Genomic DNA, 24,386 nt, shown 5'->3' on the forward strand with positions numbered 1-24,386 from the left:
GCCATGTTGTAAAATAAGCTCCAAACAAAGACAGGACTAATGCAGTTCAATTGTGGTTTAACAGTATCACGTCCTAAACTCCTCTGTATGGGACCCACAAAAAAGAGTCACAGGGGAACTGCTATACCTTTTTAAAAGATAGGCACCTGGTGGGGAGGTTGTTTCTCCTTCTTTTCCTCAAATTTGGGGTTTTTGGAGTTTCGTTTAGCTAAAGGATGTATTTGGGTTTGAACTCCTTTTAATCTTACTGCTGTGTTAAATATTTGTTATATTTTGTTAGAAATTTGTGTTACCCTTTGGCAAAAAGACAGGAAAGAAATAGAGTAGCAGAACAGATGGATTAGGCAAGTGATATGAACAAAAGATTAATTTATTTTGTATGTATATATATATATATATATTTATATTTTATATATAATCTCTAATAAGTTATAATAGTCTCTGGGGTTTAAAATGTATTTTTGCTATTAAAATTATAATTCAAACATTAAATATTGTTATATACACAATTATTTCATTTCTTAGTTCTTCTAAGCATGAATTATATAGTTTCCAAGTATAAACCTGGAAAAGAAAAGAATGTAATTTCTGTTGCACTTCAGTCTTTAAAACCATACCCTTGTAGAGTTTTGACTATGAAAAAGTCAAATGTCCAAATGCTCTTGTACAGTCTCAATCTCTCTCTCTCTCTCTCTCTCTCTCTCTCACTTTCTCTCTCAAATAAAGAAAACAGAAGATAGAACTGGCCAGACATTTGTCAGTTTTATAGATTTTTTTTAAAAGTCTCATTCCTATTTTATATAAAATAACAAAATATACACAGAGAGAGAGTTGTATTTGTTAACATTAGTTCGTAACACATACAAGTAAATAAAAGGTTTTCCTTTTTAAATGTATGGCTTTGCAAAGGTAAATTATGAAGTGACTTCTGTTTATTTATTTAAAAGCATTTTAAGAGAACGTGTTAGTGTGCTTACAATAGTGGCCATGGTAGTCGAATGACGAGCCAAGAGTTTAATGCTAGTGTCACTGGAGGACTTGCCAGACACTGCTTCTGCAGCCTTTAGAAGACAAATGTAGTTTATTAAAACCTCATCTATTTTAGCTACAATTTCCTCCTGCTGTGTTTCAGAGTTCATGATTTTAATTAAACGCATGCAGGCTTCTGTTAAGCAACAGAGTACTTGAAAGCTAGAAGTCATAGCTAGAAGCATTTCCTCAGGGCTTATTTCAGCCATGGCCATTTTCCTGCAGGCACTTCCCAACTGTCTTGATTCTACAGACAACAGTTGTTTGTACTGAGAAAGTTTAAGGTCATATGTTTCTGGATGATCCTCCCTCTTTCCTACACTGGATCGGACCAAACAGAGTAGCTCATTGGCATCCTTTTGTGCTGCAAGAAATCCGTCAGGCACTGTATAATTCTTCTCCTTCATTACACTGAGTCTTGCAATTCGTGCATCAAAAGACATCTCACTGAGATTCACATCGTCTTTCCCATCCTCCACTTGAAGTCTGCTCTTTTTGTATGGACTCTTTTCTCCACTTCCAGGGACCTCTATGTCTTCTGTTTCACATTCAGCAGATGAAGACTGAATAGAAAGTTCTGCTACAGTGTGCTGTGTTTCCAGATGATGGCGGCACGAGAGCTGGGTGTTGTCTCTATGTTCAAATTCATCTTCAGCATCTTCAGCATCTCCCGTCTTTAGGAAACAATAGCTAAAGGGACCGTGGCATTTCCAGTTGCTGGCATCTAGTTTTCTCAAGGGTAACGTTCTATACTGTTTGGGCTCCTTCTGTATCGTGTTCAAGATGGAAGATCTTTTACTGCTCATGCTGACATTCATAGAGCTTTGGGAATAACTTTTTGAGAGCACTTTGCCCAGAGGAAGTTTGACTTTCTTTTCAGATTTTGAGTCATCTGCTTCAGTGCTGTCTGTACATATCACACTGACTGTGGCTTTCTCCTTGTCAAGAAACATCTCAGTTCCTGTAGTGGCTGCAATGACGCTGCTGCTACGTCGTAAAATCTTTCTATTGTGTGTCATTCTGAGACTTCCTCCCATCATATCATATGGCCATAAACTAACTGTTACCCCACTTGATCGGTTGACTTTGGGAGCATCAAAAGAGTCTTTGTTTTGACTTGGCACCTTTGATTCAGAGTGAATGTGGGATGATAGCATGATGGACTCAGCACAGGGCTGTTTAGGAAAAGCTGAAGGCATGCCTCCTTGTCTTCCAGTCACAGGTTCTGTAAAAGCTACACTAGGGGTATAGAAGAACAGAGAGAGAAATTAAACATTTCAGAAAGCTCTGCAGTGTCTGAGCATTTCACTCTTACAGCATTATTTTGAAAAAAGTCGCTAACCATCCATTATGAAGCCTTGCCCTCCCTCCAGTCCATCTCCCTTGGTCCAGGCCTTGGAGGTAGAGAGGAACTGCTGGACCTCTTACCCTTTCCCTCCACCACTCCATTCTCCTTCTGTGTCTTGTCTTTTTAGATTGTAGGCCCGAGGGCAGGGAATCGTCTAACTAAAAGATTGTATGTACAGCGCTGTGTAAATTTACAGCGCTTCATAAATAAAGGTTAATAATAATAATAATAATAATAATAATAATAATAATAATATAAATACGTATTTTTATCCCATCAGGCCCAGTTCATGTAGCATCAATATATACGGTTGTCTTGGTGTTTCAGGAGATAGTCAGATTGTTAAACCAAACACTTGAAATCATCTATGTATGGGGCTTTTTTTGTGCAGAGACTGACCTAAATGTATGTATGGACTGCAAATCATGTGAGTTCAGTATGAATCGATTCAGTAAGAAACCTGTCAGTTCCACTTTCTTCCACATTCCATTTTTTTCATCTAAAATCATTTCCATCTCAAACAAATGTGCAAATGTGAGTCTATTCCACAGAAGCAAGAAGAAATGAAGCTTTCTACGTGAAGCCAAATTTAACAAATACAGCTATTCCTAACATGGAGAGGAATATATCTGTTAAAGATTAGGAATCTGTTAGGAAAAAAGGTTGCAATATTAATTCAGACAAACAAGGACTGAATACACAGAGATTCAAAACCAGAGTTCTAACAGTTAAGCACTCAAAGACCAATGCCTGGATTTACCATCTAATTATTCTGGTTTGTCACATTTGGCTTGTTTTTAAATTCCAAGTTCTTTCCAAGTAGAATATGAATTTGGGAACAAAAGTCTTATCCCATCATTTTATTGTGCTGCAAAATGGAGAGTGGACCCATTCATTCAACATTTATTATTCTCATGAGACTGAGCAGGCCAGTTATTGATCTGTGTTGAATAGAGGCTGCTGAAATGGTGATGTGTACAATTACTGCCCTGGACCCTTCTTAGCAGTTCTTATACATTACAATTAGTAGTAGGTTAAAACACAGCCTCCCTCTCTTCCATTTCACCAATGCTTTGCAGTAGTACAGAAGTTTGCAGAGAACAAAAGCATGCCTCACCCTAGCCTTCCTCAACTTATTGTTCTCCACGCGTATTGAACTATAATTCCTACTATTTCCAGCCAACAAGGCATTGGTTGTGGGGAGGATGGGAGAGCTGCCATCAACCATATCTACTTTATGGCTGATTATACCACAAATGTTTTCTCTGTTTCAGTCAATTAACTGTACTATGAGTAAAATTAGGCCTACATTAATGCATTATTTAATTTCTACATGCACTGGAAAAGATACAAGCATGTGATTACATGCTTAATGCTTGTTTTTAAAAAGGCAAATTGCATACAGTACTGCAATCTTGAAGAACATGCTGCAGAACTCCAGCAAGATTGAAGGACAGAAATGAATCTCATTTGAGGAGAAAGGTGGGATATAAATCCAATACATAAATAAGTTCTAACATGCGTAGGAAACAATGTTTTGGATGAGGCTATATTACTCATTTAGACATCTAATGAGGGAGGACAAAACATTATTTTTCTTGTTATGTTGTGGATAAAGGGATACAAAGATGATATCAAACATGCTGGATATCTTTTGGGGGGGGAGGGGAATGGGAATCATATAGACTGCCTGTATGCCTCCACATTAACGTACACACAAAACCTACCCTCCCAAAATTCGGTGTTTGGTATCACAAAGCCTACATGTACACAGTCACACAATATCTAAAGTCATTGCAACACTTAGGGTATTTCAGTTATTTGAATGGTTTTAGATGACACCCATTTCCTTTCTACACGTCAGACAAATGCTTTGGTGTTGCCATACCTGTAGTTTCTTTAATCTTGGGAATCCTGTGACATCCATCTCTCAAAGTGCCAAATAAAGGATCAGCAGCATTAACTGCAGAATGCATAACAGGCACGGTCATTCTGTGGCACACAGTTTCAGACTGCTGATGCAGATCTTTGTATGTTGCTCCATGGTTGGGAAGCATGGCAACTCTTTCATCTGCAGAGAGATAATTAATGCCTTTCCCTGTGGAGTCAGGCATCATGTGCTTTACGTCAGAGGTACAAAGAGGAGATTCTACTGGAGTCCCACATGTGCTGCTGCTGCCTGTGCTGCATCCTGCATCTACTGAAGAGCACTGAGAACTTTGCAGGGAGAAATGGCCTTCACTTTGCAAGGATGACATGCGCTTAGCTAAGTGATACTCACATAATCTAGTCATACCCTGCTCTGTTTCTGGAAGCTTTGAGAGACGATGATCATCCACAGACAAATTGGCATCTTCAGAGTCATTTTGCTCTTTAGGTGAAGGGCGTGTAGTCACCTCAGAGACAAAATGTTCATCTGGCCCACGCCCCAAAATCCCACTGTGGTCAACCTCAGGATGTGTTTCATCTTTACAGTCCATTTCTGTTTTCCCAAGACTAGAAACTCTGGAAACTGTCTTTCCATTCATCACTTCTGAATTTGGTTTCTCTACTGCTCCTTCATCTGAAGCAGCATACCACCTTTGGCCATCCCTGCGAAAGGCAGTTCTCTCCACATTGAAAGTGCTTATGCGTTGACTCTCCTTTGAAGAGAGAGTACTGGCTTTACCCTTTTGCTCATCAGTTTCTGTTTTTTTAACCCCCTGCTGTTTTTTCACAACTGTGCTTTCAGGAGTTACTTTCCCTTCCCCATCATTCAACTTATTTTTCCGTTTAGTAGTGCAAGAATATACTGCCGACCCCATGTGCAGCTTGCTAAAATACTCAGTAACAGATTTGGTTTCCATGGTTTCTGGTTCCATCTCCATGTTATCAGAATGAAGAATCTGCTTTGAAGGCACAACTTTTGACTGGAGCTCCGTAACTTGCTGATTAGCTGATGATTGTAAGGATTTCATTAGCAACCCTCCAGCCTGATTCTTGGAGACAGAGAATTCCGACTGTGGTTCCACAAGGGGTTGGTAATTTTCATTAGTGGGCAAAAACAAACGCGTGGCATTTTCAGTCAGTTTCTGTGCTGTGGCCAATTCGGAACTTTCAGTCATTTCAGAAGAGTTAGTCTCATTGCCAGAATCTGATGATGATTCAGGGCTATAAGCTCTCATGATGGCTACACCTGTATGCCACAAAAAATAAGATCCAGTTAATGAAACCTTGTCAGGCACTGCAATAATCTGATAAGAAAATGGGCTCTGTAAGCTTAAAAATGGTTCTAGAATACTGATTCACATACTGCATAGTTTCCAAGAAAGGCAACTTAATATAATGGTAGTTCTATCATATGGTATGTTTGATGATGGCAAAAATGACAATGATAATAATAATCATAACAAAATTATTCCAAAAAAGGCTAATGATGAAAATGGATGAAATGGTATGATGTATTTCAATGAATAAATGTAACAGTAGTGAAAGAACCTGAATTGTCATTTGTCTGTTGCTCCTCAGAAGCAGCCAAAGCCTCCAGTGCTTGGAGAGTAGAGACCACAGCATCATCTAGCCCCTTTTCACCTTTTCCTTCAGTATTAGTAGGGACAGCATCTATCAGTGACACTGGAATATCCCCACTCTCTAGGTTATTGGATTCTTCCTTGTCTTCTCTATACTGTAACACGTGATTCTGAGAATCTTCCTCATCAGAGCTATCTCTGAACCCAGGTGGAGGAGCAGCAATGGCCATGTTTAGAGAGTGCAAGAGGAAGTCATCTTCATTATCATCACCTTCTGGTGGTGGGAGGGATGTCAAATCTATGATGTCATCACTAGAACCTGAAAGGCTTAGAAGAGTAGGTCTATTGATTTCTCCCACCATAATGTCCTCCTCACAGCTTACTTCATCTTCATCCTCAGCATCATCTGTATTTTCTGCATAACAAATATCATGTAACAAAGGCTCTTCAATTCCTTCTGCAGCTCCAAATATTTTGCCATCATTTAAGCCTGCATACACAGAATTAGTAGCAAACTGAATGCTTTCAGCATCTGGGGACAACTCCAAGCCCTTAATGTCATTGGCATGGCTTATATAAAGAGCTCTTTGCTTATCTAATGCTTCTGGACTGTCATCCAATAGTCTTTCATAGCCAAGTGTTTGGGGGTTAATACCATCCAAACTGTGATCTCCAAATATAAAGGATACTTTTGCAGCTCTTGGAGACCCTTGTGTTTTCTTGTTCAATTCCAGTCCTCCTGAGTATGACAGTACAGATTGCTCACTCAAATTTCGGTTGTCTTCTGCCTCCATGGAGTCAGTTTGTTTGGCCAGCTGCTGATCAAGTCCACTAGAACCATAAACATTCTCTATGTATAGGTGCCTGTGCTCTTTTGGACATAAGGTGCTATCAGAGGCATCTACAGTTTTCTGTTTTGAGTCTACAAACATGTGGGTTTCCTGTTCTCCCTCTGCTGGGAAGGTAGTAGTTTTTGCCACACAGTTCCACTCAGAGCCATGGAGATTATGCTTCCCCTTCATTTCAGTCCCTGAAACACATGGAGGAGGGAAGATGAAATAATTAATTCATTTATGTCATTTGAGATACTTCAGAATAAACCATGTTATTCCTACAACAAATTCTATAACCTTGAAATAAATTTCTGACCATTGTCTTTTCTTTGCTGTTCTTTCTTTCTCCCTTTATATCTAATGGAGAATTCACATAAAGAATTCCAATAGTGACATAGTAGGAATATCTCAGTAATCTAAACCATGTTAAACTGAACATCTGGCTCAGTAAATTGAGGTAACATAGAGATAAATAAAGGAATTGATGTTAACCTGAAGCTATTTTCAAATTCATCTTTAAAGCCATGATTTTGAACACAGACTGCTTAGACCTTGCTATTGGGACCCACCTGCTTAGAAACAGGACAATTGCACTTATATTCTCCATTACCTGCTTCACGGCCATTTCCACCATTTTTCTTGCTGGCCATGTTAAATATTGAACGTCTGGAATCAACTAGAAGTCTATAGTAACCAGCTGTTAAACAGGCAAGATTCATGGCATCTGATGATTCCATCAGTAAAGTGATTGGCTAAGCAAAAGAAAAGAAAAAAAAAGTTGTTACAGGAAATCTTTGAGGGACTAAAATACCCCAAAGCTAAAGCCTAAAATATTCTGGAAAAATATACTTCCAGCAAGCAACTCTTCTAAATGTAATTAAACTGATAGTATGATCCTAAGCATATTTATTAAGAAGCAAGTCACATTAGGTTCAACAGAATTTTCATTGATTTGAAAGACATATAGGGTAAATGATAGGTTTTTTTTAACATTCTCTGACTAACTTTTCTACAGAGAGTCTCAGACATTCAGACTACTACTGTCAAACATGGAGACTATGGCTTTTACTTGACACATGTTAAAACTTTATATTGCACTGTGCAATATAAATTTTCTTTCAGTAAAATAAATTTCAAATGGCATGGATGCCACAAAAGTGTAGCAGTGTTACTAGAGGGGTGGAAAAGACGGCATTGCCACTCTAGCAAGCAGCTGATATGAATTTTAGGTTCTGTTGTTTCAATATTATTTATTGGAATTTATCTGGAAGATAAAAACTACCACCATCCTGAGAAAATTTATTTGGAACAATCTCTCTCAAAGATCTAAATATATTCACGAGTAGAAAGAAAACAGAAGCTCAAGTGAGCAGACGTGTCACTAGCTATTGTGTCACCCAGTGGTGGAGGGCTGCCCTTCTCCCTCCCACTCACTCTGCCCCCTTCCTGGCCACTTAGCTGCCCACTGCCTGGCCAAACCCTGGGCAAGCAGCCCAATGATGGAGCTGCCAGGAAGGGCCTGCGTTTGACACTCCTAACCTGAAGGGGGAGGAGGGCCCAACCAGGTGTCTCCCCTTCTCTGCGGTGGCACGCAGTGTGGTCCACATCCCCTGCACCACCTGGTGACACCCCTGCAAGTGAGTAGCTCATGCCATCTACTCCCAAAAATTATTCTATGAATCAAGAGCATCAGAGATGCCAAATTACAGAACTACAAATTCTGAGAAGAGGGTTTCTTTGTTGAGCTATGTTTTTGGACCTCTACTTGTCCCACACTACCAACACCATTTATGGGGACTCTACTCACTATCAAACATTGAGCACTTCTAAATGATCTCATGGTCTCTGTGTGGGAAACTTCATCTAATGAATCCCACCACTGGAAATCACATGTGAGGTACACTCTTAGTAAATCAGGCTCCCACCACTTACAAGAACTTATTATTCCCACTCTCTAGGACAGTTTAAATTAACCCAGTATTTCCCAAAATGAAATGTACTTCTCCATAGCTGCCTGTGTTATCCTGGAAATAGCTAAACTAGCTGCCACAAAGAAACACAGTGACTGTTCCCAGGACAGAAGATTCAGAAAGAGATCAAATGAGGGAAAGAGGAATACTAACAATAAAGAAAATAATCCTAATGCTTAACTAGTATACTACTGCTAAACACATGGACCAAAGGATATAGATTCCAGCTGCATTTGGAGTGTAGCATTCAAAAGATGCCAGAATCTGTTGACACCGCACCATTCAGGAAGAACCGGGCCAAGAAGGAGCAGATAGGATCTACTCCACCTAGCAGTCTGGTTCAGGATCGCAGCAGCGGCCCAGATTGGGGCTGGGCACATGCAGTTTCCACAGCCCAGCATGATTGGACCCAGAGAAGCTGTGCACCTCTCTTTTTGCTCTATCTGTTTTGGGCCTATAACTCTTGAATAATGAATAATGATTTAAAATGGCTCAGTGGAAATTGATGAATGTCAATTTCTGAGATGTTGTTTGAGTCTAAACTTGATATGTGATCAGTGGGATGGGGAGGAGGAAGAGGACAAGGATTGGGGGAGGGTCGGAGAGTAAGAAAGACTCAGAATATTTCAAGAATGAGTTTTGATGCAAAACCATAAAAATGCAGATAAAAACAAAACAAAAATAATGGGAACGTTTTGATATTACCAGGGTTTTTTTTTTTAACTTACTGGATGAGCCCTTAGTTAGCTTGACAGTTCTGAAGTGTGGCGATACTTCATTCTGCAATGTCTGAAAAATGTTTGGTAATCCAAGTATATGTGCCAACCACATAACTAAACACTTACATTCTGTTACTTAACTTGATGTACCATCAAAACTAAAAACACTATTCAACTCCTTTTTGATTGACAAAGATGAGAATCTTACCGAAGCACTTAACTTTCAATCAATATTCAACTTACTTTTACATCTAGTACATGAAGCTCAACTCTAACAAATGTTTCATCTTCTGTAAACATCTCGATTCTGTTCACATGGCTGAAATCTGCCAGAAGGGCCACCAGGTTAGTTTTAGTGTTTATTACATGGCTGATGCCATACCGTGGTCCTACTAACAATGTCACCTCAGAACGCTTTTCTCCCTGCTGAAGTGAAGGAAGCAGAGAGAAAGAGACAGAAAGAGAGAACTTCATCTAATGAGGAAATTCATATAGTCCGTAAAATCTGTTAGTCATCTTAATAGAGTATGGTTGTGGATAACGTTTGCTTTAATTTTTGTTACATATCTTCAACTTGACCCTGACTTACAGAAGCTGTATCCTGGATTTTGTTAGCAAGATTTATTCAAAAAAGTTTTGTCATTGCCTTCCTCTTAGGCTGAGAGAGTGTTGTTTGCCGAAAGTCACCCAATGGGTTTCCATGGTTGAGCAGGAATTTGAACCCTGGTCTTCCAGAGCCCTAGACCAAAACTCAGATCACTTCATCATACTGACACTGTCGGTAACTTATTATGTTTAATAAAGAAAATATTTTCCCATGCTTTTCATAAATGTATATATTTTATACTAAGACATAATTGTGCAACTTATAGTTGTTCAATTGTTGTTGGACTGCACCGGGTAACAGATTGGACAATACTGGTGACAGATTATGAGATTTACAGTCCAACAATAGCTGGAGGACAACAAGTATTAACAGAGGGTAACTATAACATAAAAAGTGATTAAAAATGAGATTCCTTTAAGCAGTGTTAAAGCTATTTCAAGATTTGGCTCAATAGTAGTTGTTCAGCAAATAATAATAATAATAATAATAATATTTATTTGTATACCGCCCTCTGGCAAACCAATCCGGGCGGTTAACAACAGTAAAATATAAAATATGACAATTAAAAACACTTTATCCCTCCCCCCTTAAGACAGTATTAAATAGTATAACATATTAAAAATACAATATCAAGGATAAAAACAGCAATTAAAACTAAAAACCCTGATATCCCATTAATTAGTCACATGCAGAATCTTTGGCAAAAATAAGAATGATATACAGAAATCCTACCAGTAGTGTTGCTTTGAATACACGGCCTCCATATAGACGTAAATCACTGAGAAATTTTAGATAGTGAACCTTGGCTTGCAGAGCAGATAGCTGAAAATAAGAAAAAACAAATAAATTGACTATAAAGGTAAGATGCAGTGATTACTGTCATGAACTAGATGATTTAGAATTGGACTACACAGGCTATGGAGAACAGAAACAAGAGCTTATTGAAATCCATAAGCAGGTCTTTCTTTAGGGAACCATCTGAAGGCAGTAAGTATTTTAGAATTAAAATCACCTTTGCTTTATTCAGATGAAGTTCACACTCTATCTGCACCAGCATGCTAGCACTAAAGCTGTACTGGTGAAAAACATCTTCAAAGCACTACTGTGTTTTGATCCCAGTGTCTGAGAAAAGGCCCTCGTTCCTACCAACTGCTATTACTCTGGCCTCTGGGAGAGAACAGCAGAAATCCCTACCACCAACAACACAATGTCATCCCATTTTCCTTATGTTTCCTGTCTTTTCAAATTGTAAACCTGAAGACAGGTTTTGACATTTTGTAATCCACTCTGACAGCCTTCTTGGCTAAAGGGTAGGATATAAATGCTCTAAATAAATAAACAAGTAACTTGGATTAACCATCTATTTACAGAATGGAAAGGGGATGGGACTGAGCATTAGGACCAGTTTACCTGGTACTTATTTCTTTTAACCAAGGCTAAGCATGACTACCTCTCTTCAACAACTGTCTGCTCCATAAATTTTCTGTGCAACATTCAGCAAGTAACCCATGAGTCAGCTGATTATAAGGCAAAAAACTATAGGGCAGTCAATCCAGTTCACAGGTAATCTAGCATTGTGAAGGGAGGAATAGGAGCAAGGTCATCAAACAGTCCAGAAGGCATTATACCAAGCAGCAATCCAGATGAAGGAAGCCAAAAGAGGGGAGACACCCATCTATTGTAGCCAGCCCCAAAGATCAAGTGAACCCAACACAGAGAGCCATTCTCCAAGACAGAACAGTTGCAAGCAATAGATACACCAGGGATCTGCTGGGAGATCTGTAGGCAGCTGTTTCTTGCTACCAGGTGCTTGATGAGTCAATGCTTCCTTTTTCATAAACAGTAGGACCTATGAAACATCTCTCCTGCAAACCTCAAAGGAAGGGGGGGGATATCTTCAGTGTCTGCCATGTCTCAACCCCTTGCTCCTCAGATTCAGAGAAGCCATTGTTATCTGAAACCATAAACTCCTGGCAATCCGATACCTCTGTATGTGATTCTTCAGATTACAGAGAGTGAGTTATGGTAATAAATTTAGCAAGCCAATCTATCTGAGAGACTGTACTTCCCTGAGAACCTCTCTCACGAAAGAGCTACCTCTAAGTTTTACCACTTCCCAGGGAGACCAGAATGGGCCCTACCTTCCTGTCCTTCCATTGGCAGGCAAACACCTCCCCCCCCCCAACACACAAAAGGTGTGCAGAAGTGTAGATTTTTTAGAGAAAGGCCTTTTAAGAGGGTGTTGTGTTGCATTAATTGTACTACAGTCTGCCCTTGGCTTATGCGGGGGATCTGTTCCGGAACCCCCCCCCCGCGTAAGCCAAATACCATGCGTGCTCAAGCCCCATTCAAATGAATGGGGCTTGTGCATGTGGCGGCGTGGTGGCATGGTAAGGAAGCCACAGCAGCTGGTGATGGCAGTGCTGGGGAAAGACTGCAAGTAACGGATGAAGTGACTGCAGCTGCTGCCTCTGTCATCTCCTGATGCAGTGATGCCTAGAGATATTTTGGGAAAACAAAGATGGGGTGGATACAAGTTCCCCCAGCACCTAAGCACACCCAAGTTAGATTTTTGGAGTGCAACTCCCTGTCAGCCAGGATAGCTCCAAACAAGCTAACATAGCACAATACAGAGAGAGAGAGAGAGAGAGAGAGAGGAGGGAGGGAGGGAGAGAGCATGTGCACATTCACAAACATATACACAGAGCATCGGCTATGGTGCGCAAGACAAGGTGTCAGCATCTGGTGAACAATACCAGGTGCTAATACTGGATCTGCTGATGTAAAGAATTAATGTGTTTTATTTTCTTCTATTTTTTTATCCCATTTTTTGAGGTTGGGTCTTCAAAACATAACACAAGATGTGACCAAATTAATGCCTTTTAAGTCCCCTGCTGTTTAAATAGGAGAGAGTGAAATATGTGACTATCTCTTAAATTACTGTAACTTAAGAACTGTTTGATTTCTGCTGAACTAGGTCAGAACATCTGAAGGAAATTTCAAATATATCCCATTGGATAAAAATCTCAAGAATCCAGGCCATTCATGTCAAAGACGAATTATTTATCAGGATACTTGACTCAAAAGTGTGACAGAAATCAATGGATTGCAGGATGAGAAAGTTGTTCAGCTGCAGTAGGCTCCCAAGCTAATGCAAGTCAGAACAGAAGAAGCAATTTTCAAGCTATTTTCTTATGAAATGCAGAAGCAAAATGAATGTAAGTACAGAGAAATAGTCACACCCTTGTGGTTCACCAGAAATTTTCACAATTTTCAAGATAAAAGAATGATTTGGTTAAATTAATTCTCAAAAATGACGATAAGCACACTGCAGGCACAGTCTGGCAAATTACTAAAAAATACATTGGCTACTTACTTGTCTAAAGGACTTATCTAACGTTTTTTCTTTCAGATGCAGCTGTCCTGATTATGAGAATATATTTCTATTAAGATGCAAATACATTACCTTTTTACCTGGAGGAACTAGGTTTTGATTTGCTTTGACAAGATGCGAAAGTGCTTTCTTTATGTTCTTTTCTTTCATGCTCTGCAGTACAGCAGATGGAAGAAAAGTCTCCAGTCCCCATTCTTTCCTGTAATATAAAACAAACCTTTAATTTCACATTCCTCAGGCAATTATCTAGAATAACCGATGTTCACATCACTGATGGAACATAGTTGCACAGTGAAGCCCATTGGAGGCATATACAGTATATATGTTTTTGGCTTCTAGTTGGTTGTATGTCCCCCATTTTTCTTCAATGTCCTACATTTTGTCCTACATTTTGTCCCAGTTTTGTGGAAGAGAGTTATGGCAACCCTAGTCGCATTACAATTCCATTCTCTATGTTTGGCTGCCATTTACCAATCAAGCCTAAGGTGTGTAGCAATGAAATGATCTGGTGGCAATATTTTAGTCAAGGACACAGAGGCTTGCTTTCAGCTCTTGTTTTCAATCTGTTTGAGTTACTTCTTCACACGCATACAACAATGTACCATACTGGTGGGGCCAGTTGCCTTGATGGTTCAGACACTGAGCACAGGGTGATCTGACAGTGTTGTAGCCATTTCAACACTACTATTTTAAGTTATACACTGAGCATATTGTGCCATCCACATGGAGCTGACAGCTTTTCTACACTGTAGATAAAACATCTACTGTGTCTTGTTAGATGAGACATGTTCATTATGTGTAAAGCCCTTCTGCCATTACCAGAAATTATTGGCGGCTCTTGATGAGATACGGAGATATCTAAAAAATCACTTGGTGATATGAAACTATCTAGGGCCCAGACTGCACTGGCTTTTAGGTACTTACTGGCAAAACAGACGGGCACAATATGCCAGCTTGGAAGCGGTGTGAGGATGTGAGGTTTAGATGCCCTGATGCCACCCCCAAGCTGACGTCATGCTGCCCACCCAACCAATGGCAGGCAACATTGCGGCACTCCAGCAGCATGGTGTTTATACGCCACAGTAGTGCTAAAAAGCTGGTGTTTTGGTGGAAAAGCTATTCTTTTTCCACCCCAAAAAGGAGCAGCATTTTGCCACTTCTTTTTGGGCCAGAAAAATGCTGGATTGGGACCACAGCGTTCGGTTGCCACAGCCCAATCCGGCAAGCCACCCCTTTAGGGCCATCTGTTCCGGCCCTTAGAGACGATACTCAATTAAGCTCACTTAACGTAACGGTTTCTGAATTCTACCGACATTGGACACATCCTTCTTTGGATGTTTTTAAACAGAGGCTGGATGGGCCATCAATTGGGAGAGCTTTGTTTGTATATTCTTGCATGGCAGGAGGTTGGACTGGATGCCCCTTGTGGTATCTTCCAATACTATGATTCTATGATATTTGAAACATTTGGGTAGAGACTGATAATTACACTGGGGTCCTATGCTAGGAGAAAAGTGGGGAAATAAATAAATAAATAAATAACTATTCTGACCAATTACTTATAGTAAGCAAAAAACTAAATTGCAGTCCACATACTGCAATATTACTTAACTTTAGGAATGATTTCAATAAAAGAAATAAGATAGCTTTGTGAAATCAGTGTATTTTCCTCTGGGTAGCCCACTTGAAACCTGTCCCTTATAATGTACTAAGAAATGTATCTGGTTCTGATTAGGTTGTTTATGATTTTGTTTAAGATCTGAACAAATCCAAAATTTAGCCGGTACTAGGAGCACCTTAAATCCTTGAAACTGGGTGCATATTAACTTCTATCCAAAATGGAACAACAACAACAACAACAACAAAAAGCAATTTTCTGGTCTGTCCTGAACTTGCACAAAAGTGTTTGGGATCTCAGCCTAAGTGAAAAAATCAATTTGATTAAAAAAAAAAAAGCTCAGAAACACACATTTTAGAGTAAAAAAACTACAGAAATTTGAAGTGTCTGCTGATAGATACATAAAGTAGTTGACAGATCACACCAAGTTGTGTGATTCTGATCAAGCATGTACATTTTCACAACATATGTTAAATTAGTACAGAAGTTTAAAAGTGGGATGCTTATGCTTTAGTAATATATGATAATATAAAAAAGGTGACATTCAGTGTGCAAGTAAATGGCCAGCACCTGGTCATCACAGTGAGTAATGGAAACTCCAGGACACATTACAGTGTTTTGCCAAGAAAGATATCGAGTGGTTGCATTTGCAAGGCGATAGTCGTAAAATAAGCATTTATTCCTTAAAACAGGGCTGTGGAATCATAAATGTTACTGAACTGCACCTCCCAGCATTTCTCTCCACTGGTTGTGCTACCTCAGGCTGCTAGGAGCTGCAGTCCAACAATACCTCCACATAATCTCCATCCCTGCCTTAGAAATTCTTTTCTTTTTAAGACTTAAAATATTAGTTCATTGGGAATTGCTCCCTGATAAGAGTTCACCATAAAAGTCCAGTTTGTACACCAGCAGTATATATACAGTATTTACTGCTGTGTTGTTGATGCTTGTCTGACAGAAAGCAGATTCTTTTAACTCTACACGTTTTGGCCCTTTGTGTGTGGCAGATTTATTGTTTTGATTTGTGAGTGACCTTGCAAACAGGATTTGGACAAGTAATGGTGTCATTTTAACAGCAAAGATAAATTAAACAGAAAATAGGAAGTGCTATGGTACTGTCACCCTCTCTGACCACTGCTGTGCCCCATTCTTTCTCCCCCTCCCCACCCCTGAAAGTATGAGACAACTATAAGTCATAAGGCTGGCAATGGTTAAGTGTATACATGCTGGGTTAATAGGGAGGGTGGGGGAGGAAAGTTTTGGGGATGTGTAAGTGAGTCAGTGCTGATGATTCACCTGTTCCTACTATACTACAGAAACCACTAAAATGGCAATATCCTGACATAAATTAGCAACCAATCCCAAATACGTACACATGGCTTAATTTTAATTACTCAAACTCTATATAAATATTAAAGTTCTTAGGAAGCTCTCTTGAATAAACCACTAGAAGTATTGAGTCTTAACTGGTAATTTAGAGTCCAATCCACTTCAGAAATAATTTTGGTTTAAATTGCAACAACCACCAATATTATGAAACTTGCATTTCATACTTACTCAATGTATTTGAGAGAGATTTTCTGCGTATGTTTTGTAGTCACAGTTGCAATGTACATTTGTAATGCAGCCAGCCTCAGTGCAATGTCATACTTGAGCTCAGGTCCAAACCTTTCCTGAACCACATCATTACAGCTCTGTCAAAGAACCAGCAGAGGGAGTATCAGGCTTAAGAATCTCTGATTTTAGACCCAAACACCGCATTATGACTAATTTTTCTCTAAAAGACAAGATTATAATTAACAAGAAGTGTGACAGCCAGTGAAGCCATCCATAAATCCCCAAAGATCACAAAGTAAGAAATACCTATACAGTACAGCCACATTAAATTGGCTCTATATGCAACATGGAGGTTGCTTAAATTGGATAGATGAGAATACAATCTCATTTTCTTCCCATCTACAGAGAGCTAGGGGTATTTTAGCTGGGGTGTCAGGCACAACAGGTTAGAAACCCCATTATATTCCAGGTACCCCTTCACAATACCCAGTTATAGCCCTATGATTCCATGGCAACATCCTAGGGAATCATTGGACTTGCCATTTAAGGAGGGTAGTTTAGAATTCTCAGCCAGAGACCGTCAATGACTCACCAAATTACAAATCCCAAGTTTCCATAGGGTACAGCCATATAAGTTAAAGTGGAATCATAAAGCTGTGTAGTTTCAAAGGGCTCCAGGCAAGAGGTTTTTGTCTCTCCCAAGAATGGTGCTGCTTTAATACATTACCAAGGCATGCAAGGGCGGGAAAATTTCATGTTTTGGCCTATGATTTCCAAATACCAGCCTCATCCAGCTTAGCTAAAGTAAGGAATTGCCAAGCGGTCACTGTTTTTAAATATCGTTATATTAATATATATCGAAAAAGGTACCTACACTTTGTAACAACAGCAACATTAATGGTGGGAGCTGCAGTACACAGCATCAGGATGGGCAAAGGTTCTCCACACCTCTCCTAGTGAATGAAAGATTAATTGATTGCTTTCCCTTTCCTTAGCTCTCACCAGTTAATAAACCAGGACCCAAAGCTTCTTAGATGAGAATAAGGAAGAATGACGAGTACCGGTATAAGAGAAGCAAAGATCTCCATACATGATATGTCAAACAGAATATTAGCAGTTTCTAGAGGCTGGTGCTGTAGAATATTAGACTTGGATTGTGGAGATTCACCCTTGCTCAGCTACTAAGCTTACTGAATAACTCTGTTTAGTCATTCTTTCATAGCTTAATACAAAGGAATTTTGTAGCACCTTTGAGACTGTGTGAAATAAGTTGTAACATAAATTTTCATAGACTTGCAGGATGATGCACCCAGCCTGACTTTAGGCAACTTCTTTCCTCCTGCCTTTGTGACCATGAACTTGCCACCTCATTACCATATCCACAAGTTTTTCATTTCTAAGACTATTAATCTTGTCTGAGTATAAAGGTCATTCCTGGGCACCAGTTCACTCCATGCACCTGAGCAAGTAGACCAAGTCTATAAAAGTTTATACTACAACTTCTTTCGTCAGTTAGTCTCAAAGGTGTTGCAAGATCCCTTTGCATACTGACATTCAAGACTAATACAGCTATTCTCCAGTTTCATAGCTTAAGTTAGAGATGGAAAAAAGTACTGGGGTAGCAGCTGGGGATCTGCTTTGCTCCTGATGAACTTTAGTGATGTCCACAAATTGTTCAGTTCCTGGTAGCATTGGAGACTCCCATGTCAGTAGGGTAGTAAATCTGCTCCAGGTTTTAGTTTGAATTTTAAAAGAGGCATGATGTGTCAGATGTTGCACTTCGGAGAGTTCCTTTAATATTTGGACTAAAACACAGGGCAGATTCACTGTCCCACTAATGTGGGAGCCCCCAGTTTCCCCTGGCTTTCTATGGCACAGGAATGTGACCAAGTATGCTCTTGTACCATACAATGCTGCCACTGTGCTGGGCAGTCTATTTCCCCCACCCTATGGCACTGCCACTGCCAATTTTCAATTGTGTGGTTTGCCAGCAGTGGTAGAAAATGGTGAACAGCAGGGGAAGAAGAACTGAGTGTGTTGCCCACCCCTACTTTAATCTTTCTCCTGATTCTTAAGATGATGAGAAAAAGCCTGCCCACAGAATCACCTGTGTTCTTTTAAGGGAGGATAGGGGGAAATAATTGAATTAAAAAAATCAAAAGACAGTGAGAAAACTTATGTAACCACTAGTGCCTGTGTTTCAGGATGAGCACAAGTGATTCTGCAAACCAATGTGCTATCTCTACTATCATTCGAATCATAACAAAAATATTTATTATGTAGTTTCCTGTTGACTATGAGGTACCTTGAGAAAAAAAGGTTTCACATCACATTCATATAACAATTTAAAATTATAAACTAATTAAAAACATAAACAGTTAAAAATATAAAACCATTAAAAATACAAAAGCAAACACATCACATATTAAAAGCCTGCTTGAAGACAACAATTTTAGCCTGCTGGTGAAAGGAGGCTAGGGAGGGGGGCAGCCTAATCTCTGGTGGGAGTGAGTTGAAAAGGGTGAGAGCAGCCACTGAGAAGGGTCTCTTTCTCATGTCCTCACCAAGCAAGCCTGTGATGGTTGCGGGACTGGGAGAAATGTTGTGGTGAAGGAAAGTTATGCGGGCAACATGGACTACTAAAAAAGATGAATGAATGAATGGAACAAATTAGGCCTAAAATCTCACTAGAAGCTGAGATGACTAAACTGAGGTTGCTATTAGGGTTGAGTCTGTGTACAAATCTCCAGCTCAGCCAGCAGAGCAACATCTTGCTACAATTTCCATGATTTCACTGATTAGTGACTGCAACTTGCAAAGACACTCCAAGGAGTCTATACATTTAGTTTCCTCCTTCCCTCCCAGTTAGTCCATCATAAGTGCATTGTGCCAACTGGTGCTCATTTTTACTCATTCAAACCAGTGTTTAATTGTTGCTGGTACTTAATGCATAACACTTAATGACATCACCACGGGCCATCCCTAGGTCAAAGCCAACTTGATGACAAATAAGAACACCAAATTACCTGTACATATAGGTATTCAAAGGCAACTGCATCCCTTCGTAAAAGATCAATGGGATCCTTTGGGACAAAACTGATTCTGAAGAGACATCTCATCTTATGGGAACTTGGCCTCTGGGTCACCTGGAATAAAAGAATATTTATGTTACAACACAGAATTACTGACAATGCACCCTTACTGAGAAAGCACATAAACTGTGAGTAAATAGATCATACACAATCCTTCCTTTGAAGCTTTATAACACCCACTCCACATACTACTAGTTTTAAATAGAAGTCTAAATGGGTCTTCATAGCTATGATAGTTAAAGTTTGCAATACAGATAAGGTGTCAAAGGAACAAAAATAAGTGCAAGACTTTTCTTACCTTAGAAAGGAAGAAAACCAAAATTGCCTCTGTATAGAAGCATTAGATATACTTTTATAGTCAACCCTGTTTTCGCGGGGGATCCGTTCCAGACCTCCCTGTGAAATTGGAGACTTGCATGTATTCCAGCCCCATAGTCTTGAATAGGGGTGCGTCCCATTGACAATAATGGAGGTTGCCCCTCCATGAGTAATCAGAACGTGGATCCCAAGTCCGTGAGAAAGGAGGGGCAACTGTATTAATTTTTTGGAGTGCAGTTTCCAGAAACCTCCAGCCAGCAGCAGGTCAAAAAAGTAAAATTTAAAAGCTCTGCTTCTATGACTTAGGCCTGTTACAGACTGCCAAAATAAAGCTGCTTCGAGTCTCTTTGGAGGTATGCTATTTAAATGATGCATGCATCCTAAGAATCCGAAAGTTGCACCAAAGCTGCACTCCAGTGCTTAGGAATGGAGTGTGGCTTTGGCATGACCTCCGGACTCTTAGGACCCATGCATCATTTAAATAGCATACCTCCAAAAAGACCTGAAGCAGCTTTATTTTGGCAGTCTGTAACAGGCCTTACTTTTGTTTTTGAGTGTATGAGCACTCTTCCAAATACTCCAACGTCCAGACATTCTAATTCAGGGGTAGGCAACCCTTTTGAGCCAGGGGCCGGGTTGCTGTCCCTCAGACAACTGGGGGGCCGAAGCCAATAAATAAATAAATAAATAATTTTTTAAAAAAAATTAAATAAATAAATAAACCAGGACAAATGTAGGACAAAATTTTCAAACGGGGGGCACTTTTTAAATAAAAAATGGAGGACACATGAAAAAATTTGCTGATTTTTTAAAAAGTTAAGATAAATGCATGTTTCTGAGGCTTCTATAGACAATTGCCCCTTGCGCGAGACGCCAAAGGCCCCGGCGGCAATCGGCGGCAGGACCGGGCTGGGGCCGGTCCCAAGGCCTCGCCGGGCCGCATCCGGCCCGCGGGCCACAGGTTGCCTACCCCTGTTCTAATTCATTGTTGGCGGAAGACACTGTCATGTGCCTACAGGCAGCAAGTGTCCTGAGAGATTTTTGTAAAAGAAGCTGCTACAGGTTAGTCAATCCAGTCGAGGTCATGCACTGGTAATCCAGGAGGATGAAAGGAGGCATGTGAGCAATGGTCAAAGAAATAGTCAAGAGGTCCGTACACAATGCTAGTAGTCCAGATAACTGAAGCCCAAAGGGTAAGACAAGGAGATGTTAAATGTAGTCATTTCAGAGGTCCAGAATCTCAAGAAACACACAAACTCCAAAAGTACTGCCAGTCCAAGATAAGGAGATTTATAGGAAACTGCCTCTGGATGCCAGGTGCTTGATGAATTTGCATTTCCAGTTTAACTGATGTTAATTCTGATGAAGCTGTTCTTTCGCTCTTTGCAGGATGAAGGTATCTCTTCAGTATCTATCTAGTTTTCCTGAGGAGGGAATCCATCTACTGCTCCGATTCTGTTGGGGTGCCCTTGGAGATATTTGCAGGATTGGAGTGTTTGGGGAGAGGTCTGGTACATCTGCAGCCTAGTTAATGTGGTCCCAGCTGTTTGCATTGAACAATCACCCTCTACCTTACCTGATACTCTAGGTAAGGTGTGTAGCAAATACTCTACAGCCAGGATGTCACTATGAAGCCGTGGAACCAAAACATATAGGGGAATGTGCAGAAGAGTAGTCTGGATTCAAGAACAGGGCAGAGTCTCTGAGCTAGATACACTTCTGCATATTCCCCTGTATGTTTTGATTCCTCAGCTTCAGAGTGATACCCCAGTTCTTGACCTCTGACTGCTAATTAACCACACAGTTTCTCAGTTCCCCAAGTGAATTATAAGATTTGAAGAGGGAGCTGTTATCTAGAATCAAAATTGTCTTGCAATTCAACTCCTCTGGGTCAGATTGCTCAATTCCAGAGGATGAGTTATGACAGACACTGCCTAGCATGACCAAGCCTATCCAAGACACAGTTGGAAAAAGGAAACTGTGCTTGGCTCCACCATGGGTCATCTTGAGCAAAGAATTTGAACATTTGACCAATTTATCAAACTGGCTCTGTCACCGATGTGAACTATGCAAATGTGGCACCTGAGCCTCTTTCTGTACAATAGCCTGGTGTGTCCCATCATTGCCTTCTACAGGTAGCATGAAAATAGATGTTGTACTAGAAAGTCTCTATGGCTGTGCTTGATTGTTTTAAATAAATAGCTGGGAGTGGTGTGAGGGGCTAAGCCAGATCAGAATCACATCGTATGGAATCATACATTTGACCACACCATAGTTTCAATCAAATCAAATTCAATCCATCCACTTATTCATTTGTGAATAGCAGGATGGGGTCAGGGATGTAGCTAGGATTTTAGGAAGGGGGGGGGTCCAGACTAAGAGCCACCATTATAATGGGGCTTGAGTGCGGCGGTGCAGCAGCACACACCATTCATTTTTCTAATGGAAGGGGGGGGGGTCCGGACCCCAAGAACCCCCCCCCCCAGGCTATGTCCCTGATGGGGTGCACACTTCTAATTGGGACCACAGTGGGATCATAGCCCACTTTCCATACACTACAGGTCCTGATCTCCATCGTAAATATTGCCATAAGGTTTGGCCCAAGCACAGAACAGATGCACCCAGAGCAGAGATCCAAACCAGGGATCTGGCCTTTTAAAATCCTTTTAGCTAACAACTAAAATCTTTTTAGCTCAGAAAAGGGTGAGGGGAATGCAATCTGAGGGCCCAGTGAAATTTGGACTCTCATCAGAGAGCCATCTGTGCTCTCAATGGGGATCGATTTATTCATGGAAACAGTTATACCCCACCTGTCATTTAGCAGACCAACACAGTTGCTATAGTGAAATGTTAAGAGGAGTAATAAATGACAAAAACTATTTAATAACTACAAAACAGGATAAGAAAGACCAATTCATGCACTTCATTTTCTTTTCTTTGATTCCTTGCCACCTACCACTTGTCATTAGGTGTCACTTATGGTCTCTTTGATGTACCTGATCTGTCACACCAGATCTTACCTCAAATTTCCCCAGATCTGAATCTGATTTATAAACAACACACCACTCAAAAGCTTTACAAATTGAACAAATGTTTTATATACATGTACGTGTGCATATATACATACATATACATAGAGTTGCTAGAATAATTTCAGGAAATAATTTCACACAGAAAAGCAAAAGCCATCTGTTATATAACAGAAACTTACACTGCAGTGTAAGATTGTTACAGGATTGTGTTACTTTATGAAATATTCTGTCATAACTCATTTCCTTCCATCTAGGAAACTGTAAAAAATGTCCCTTTTTGATCAAGGCATCTTTGTGGAATGTGCTTTTGTAATGACATAATGGGGGAAATATCAATGGCAGTTTGAAGAAAAAAGCTATATGATTCAGTCAATTCAATCAGTTTTTGGCTAAGCCCTCTTATCTCCAATCAAGATATTACATTAAGTAAAAGAGTCACTTAGAAAAGGTATAAGTAATCCACCCATCCAAATAATTAAAGAGCTTTTCCATGTGCCAAAAAGCACCCAAGGAGAATGAAAGAAATGTGCATATTAGAAATTAACACTACAAGGAATAGCACTAAATGCAGGAAAACAAAAATGTTAAGAGCTAACACACACCTTTACCAATAAATAGTTCATCAAATAAATTTAACCAGTATCTATGGAAATATCAGAGGTGTATATCGTGTACATTTATGTCTCAGCTCAGATACATAACTATACTTTTCAGAGCAGGGATACTGCCAGGCAATTGTACTCTTCTGTGATATTCACTGCTTGACTCTGTTTTTCTGCTAGTTTAAGGGGCAACATTAAAATCCTCTTTGCTTAAGTATATGGAGAAGATGGTGAGCATCTGAAAAGGGGGAAGGAACAGAACAGGAGAAACTCTCCTGCTGTGCAGGCATTGTTAAAGATAGCACCAAGTTTGCTCAGTGGCAAGGAGATACCCAAAAGCCAAAGCTTTTGAATCCAGTAATATAATAATAACCAATTTTGTATGCTCTGATTTACAGAAATGGTCAACATTGTAATCCAGCTTCTTCAAATAACAGTCCTGACATTTCTGATAAATGTTCTTTATATAGTTTCCAGTTCAAAATACAGTTAATTGTAAAAATGTAGATCTCATTAAGGGGTAGTCTGCACTGGCCAAATAAAGTGGTTTCTAACTGTTTTGAAGCCTAGCTATTTAGACAGCATGTGAGGTGAAATGAGATGGAAAGCAAAGCAAAGCCATGCTCTGAGGCCAAAAACCAGAACAAAAAGTAGCTGGGATAGTCAAATTCAAAGCGGAAAATGCATATCATTGCACCAGCATATAAACAGCCTGGCACCAGTACAGGACTGCAGCAAAGCAAAAACACGATTGCCAA

General features: G+C 39.9%; 1 protein-coding gene across 1 annotated transcript in view; it reads right to left on the reverse strand.

The window, feature by feature from the left end:
- Positions 1 to 429: 429 nt before the first annotated feature.
- The window catches only part of FRMPD4 (FERM and PDZ domain containing 4), a 262,955-nt gene continuing 238,998 nt past the window's right edge, over positions 430 to 24,386 (reverse strand). Inside the window, 9 exon segments of the mRNA XM_042460879.1 lie at positions 430 to 2,263; positions 4,266 to 5,552; positions 5,855 to 6,916; positions 7,330 to 7,471; positions 9,652 to 9,834; positions 10,748 to 10,837; positions 13,482 to 13,608; positions 16,585 to 16,721; positions 19,611 to 19,730. Of these exon segments, the coding sequence (XP_042316813.1) occupies positions 933 to 2,263; positions 4,266 to 5,552; positions 5,855 to 6,916; positions 7,330 to 7,471; positions 9,652 to 9,834; positions 10,748 to 10,837; positions 13,482 to 13,608; positions 16,585 to 16,721; positions 19,611 to 19,730 (4,479 nt within the window). The 3' untranslated portion in view covers positions 430 to 932.

Source organism: Sceloporus undulatus, chromosome 3 (assembly GCF_019175285.1).
Source record: "Sceloporus undulatus isolate JIND9_A2432 ecotype Alabama chromosome 3, SceUnd_v1.1, whole genome shotgun sequence".
Taxonomy (NCBI): Eukaryota; Metazoa; Chordata; class Lepidosauria; order Squamata; family Phrynosomatidae; genus Sceloporus; species Sceloporus undulatus.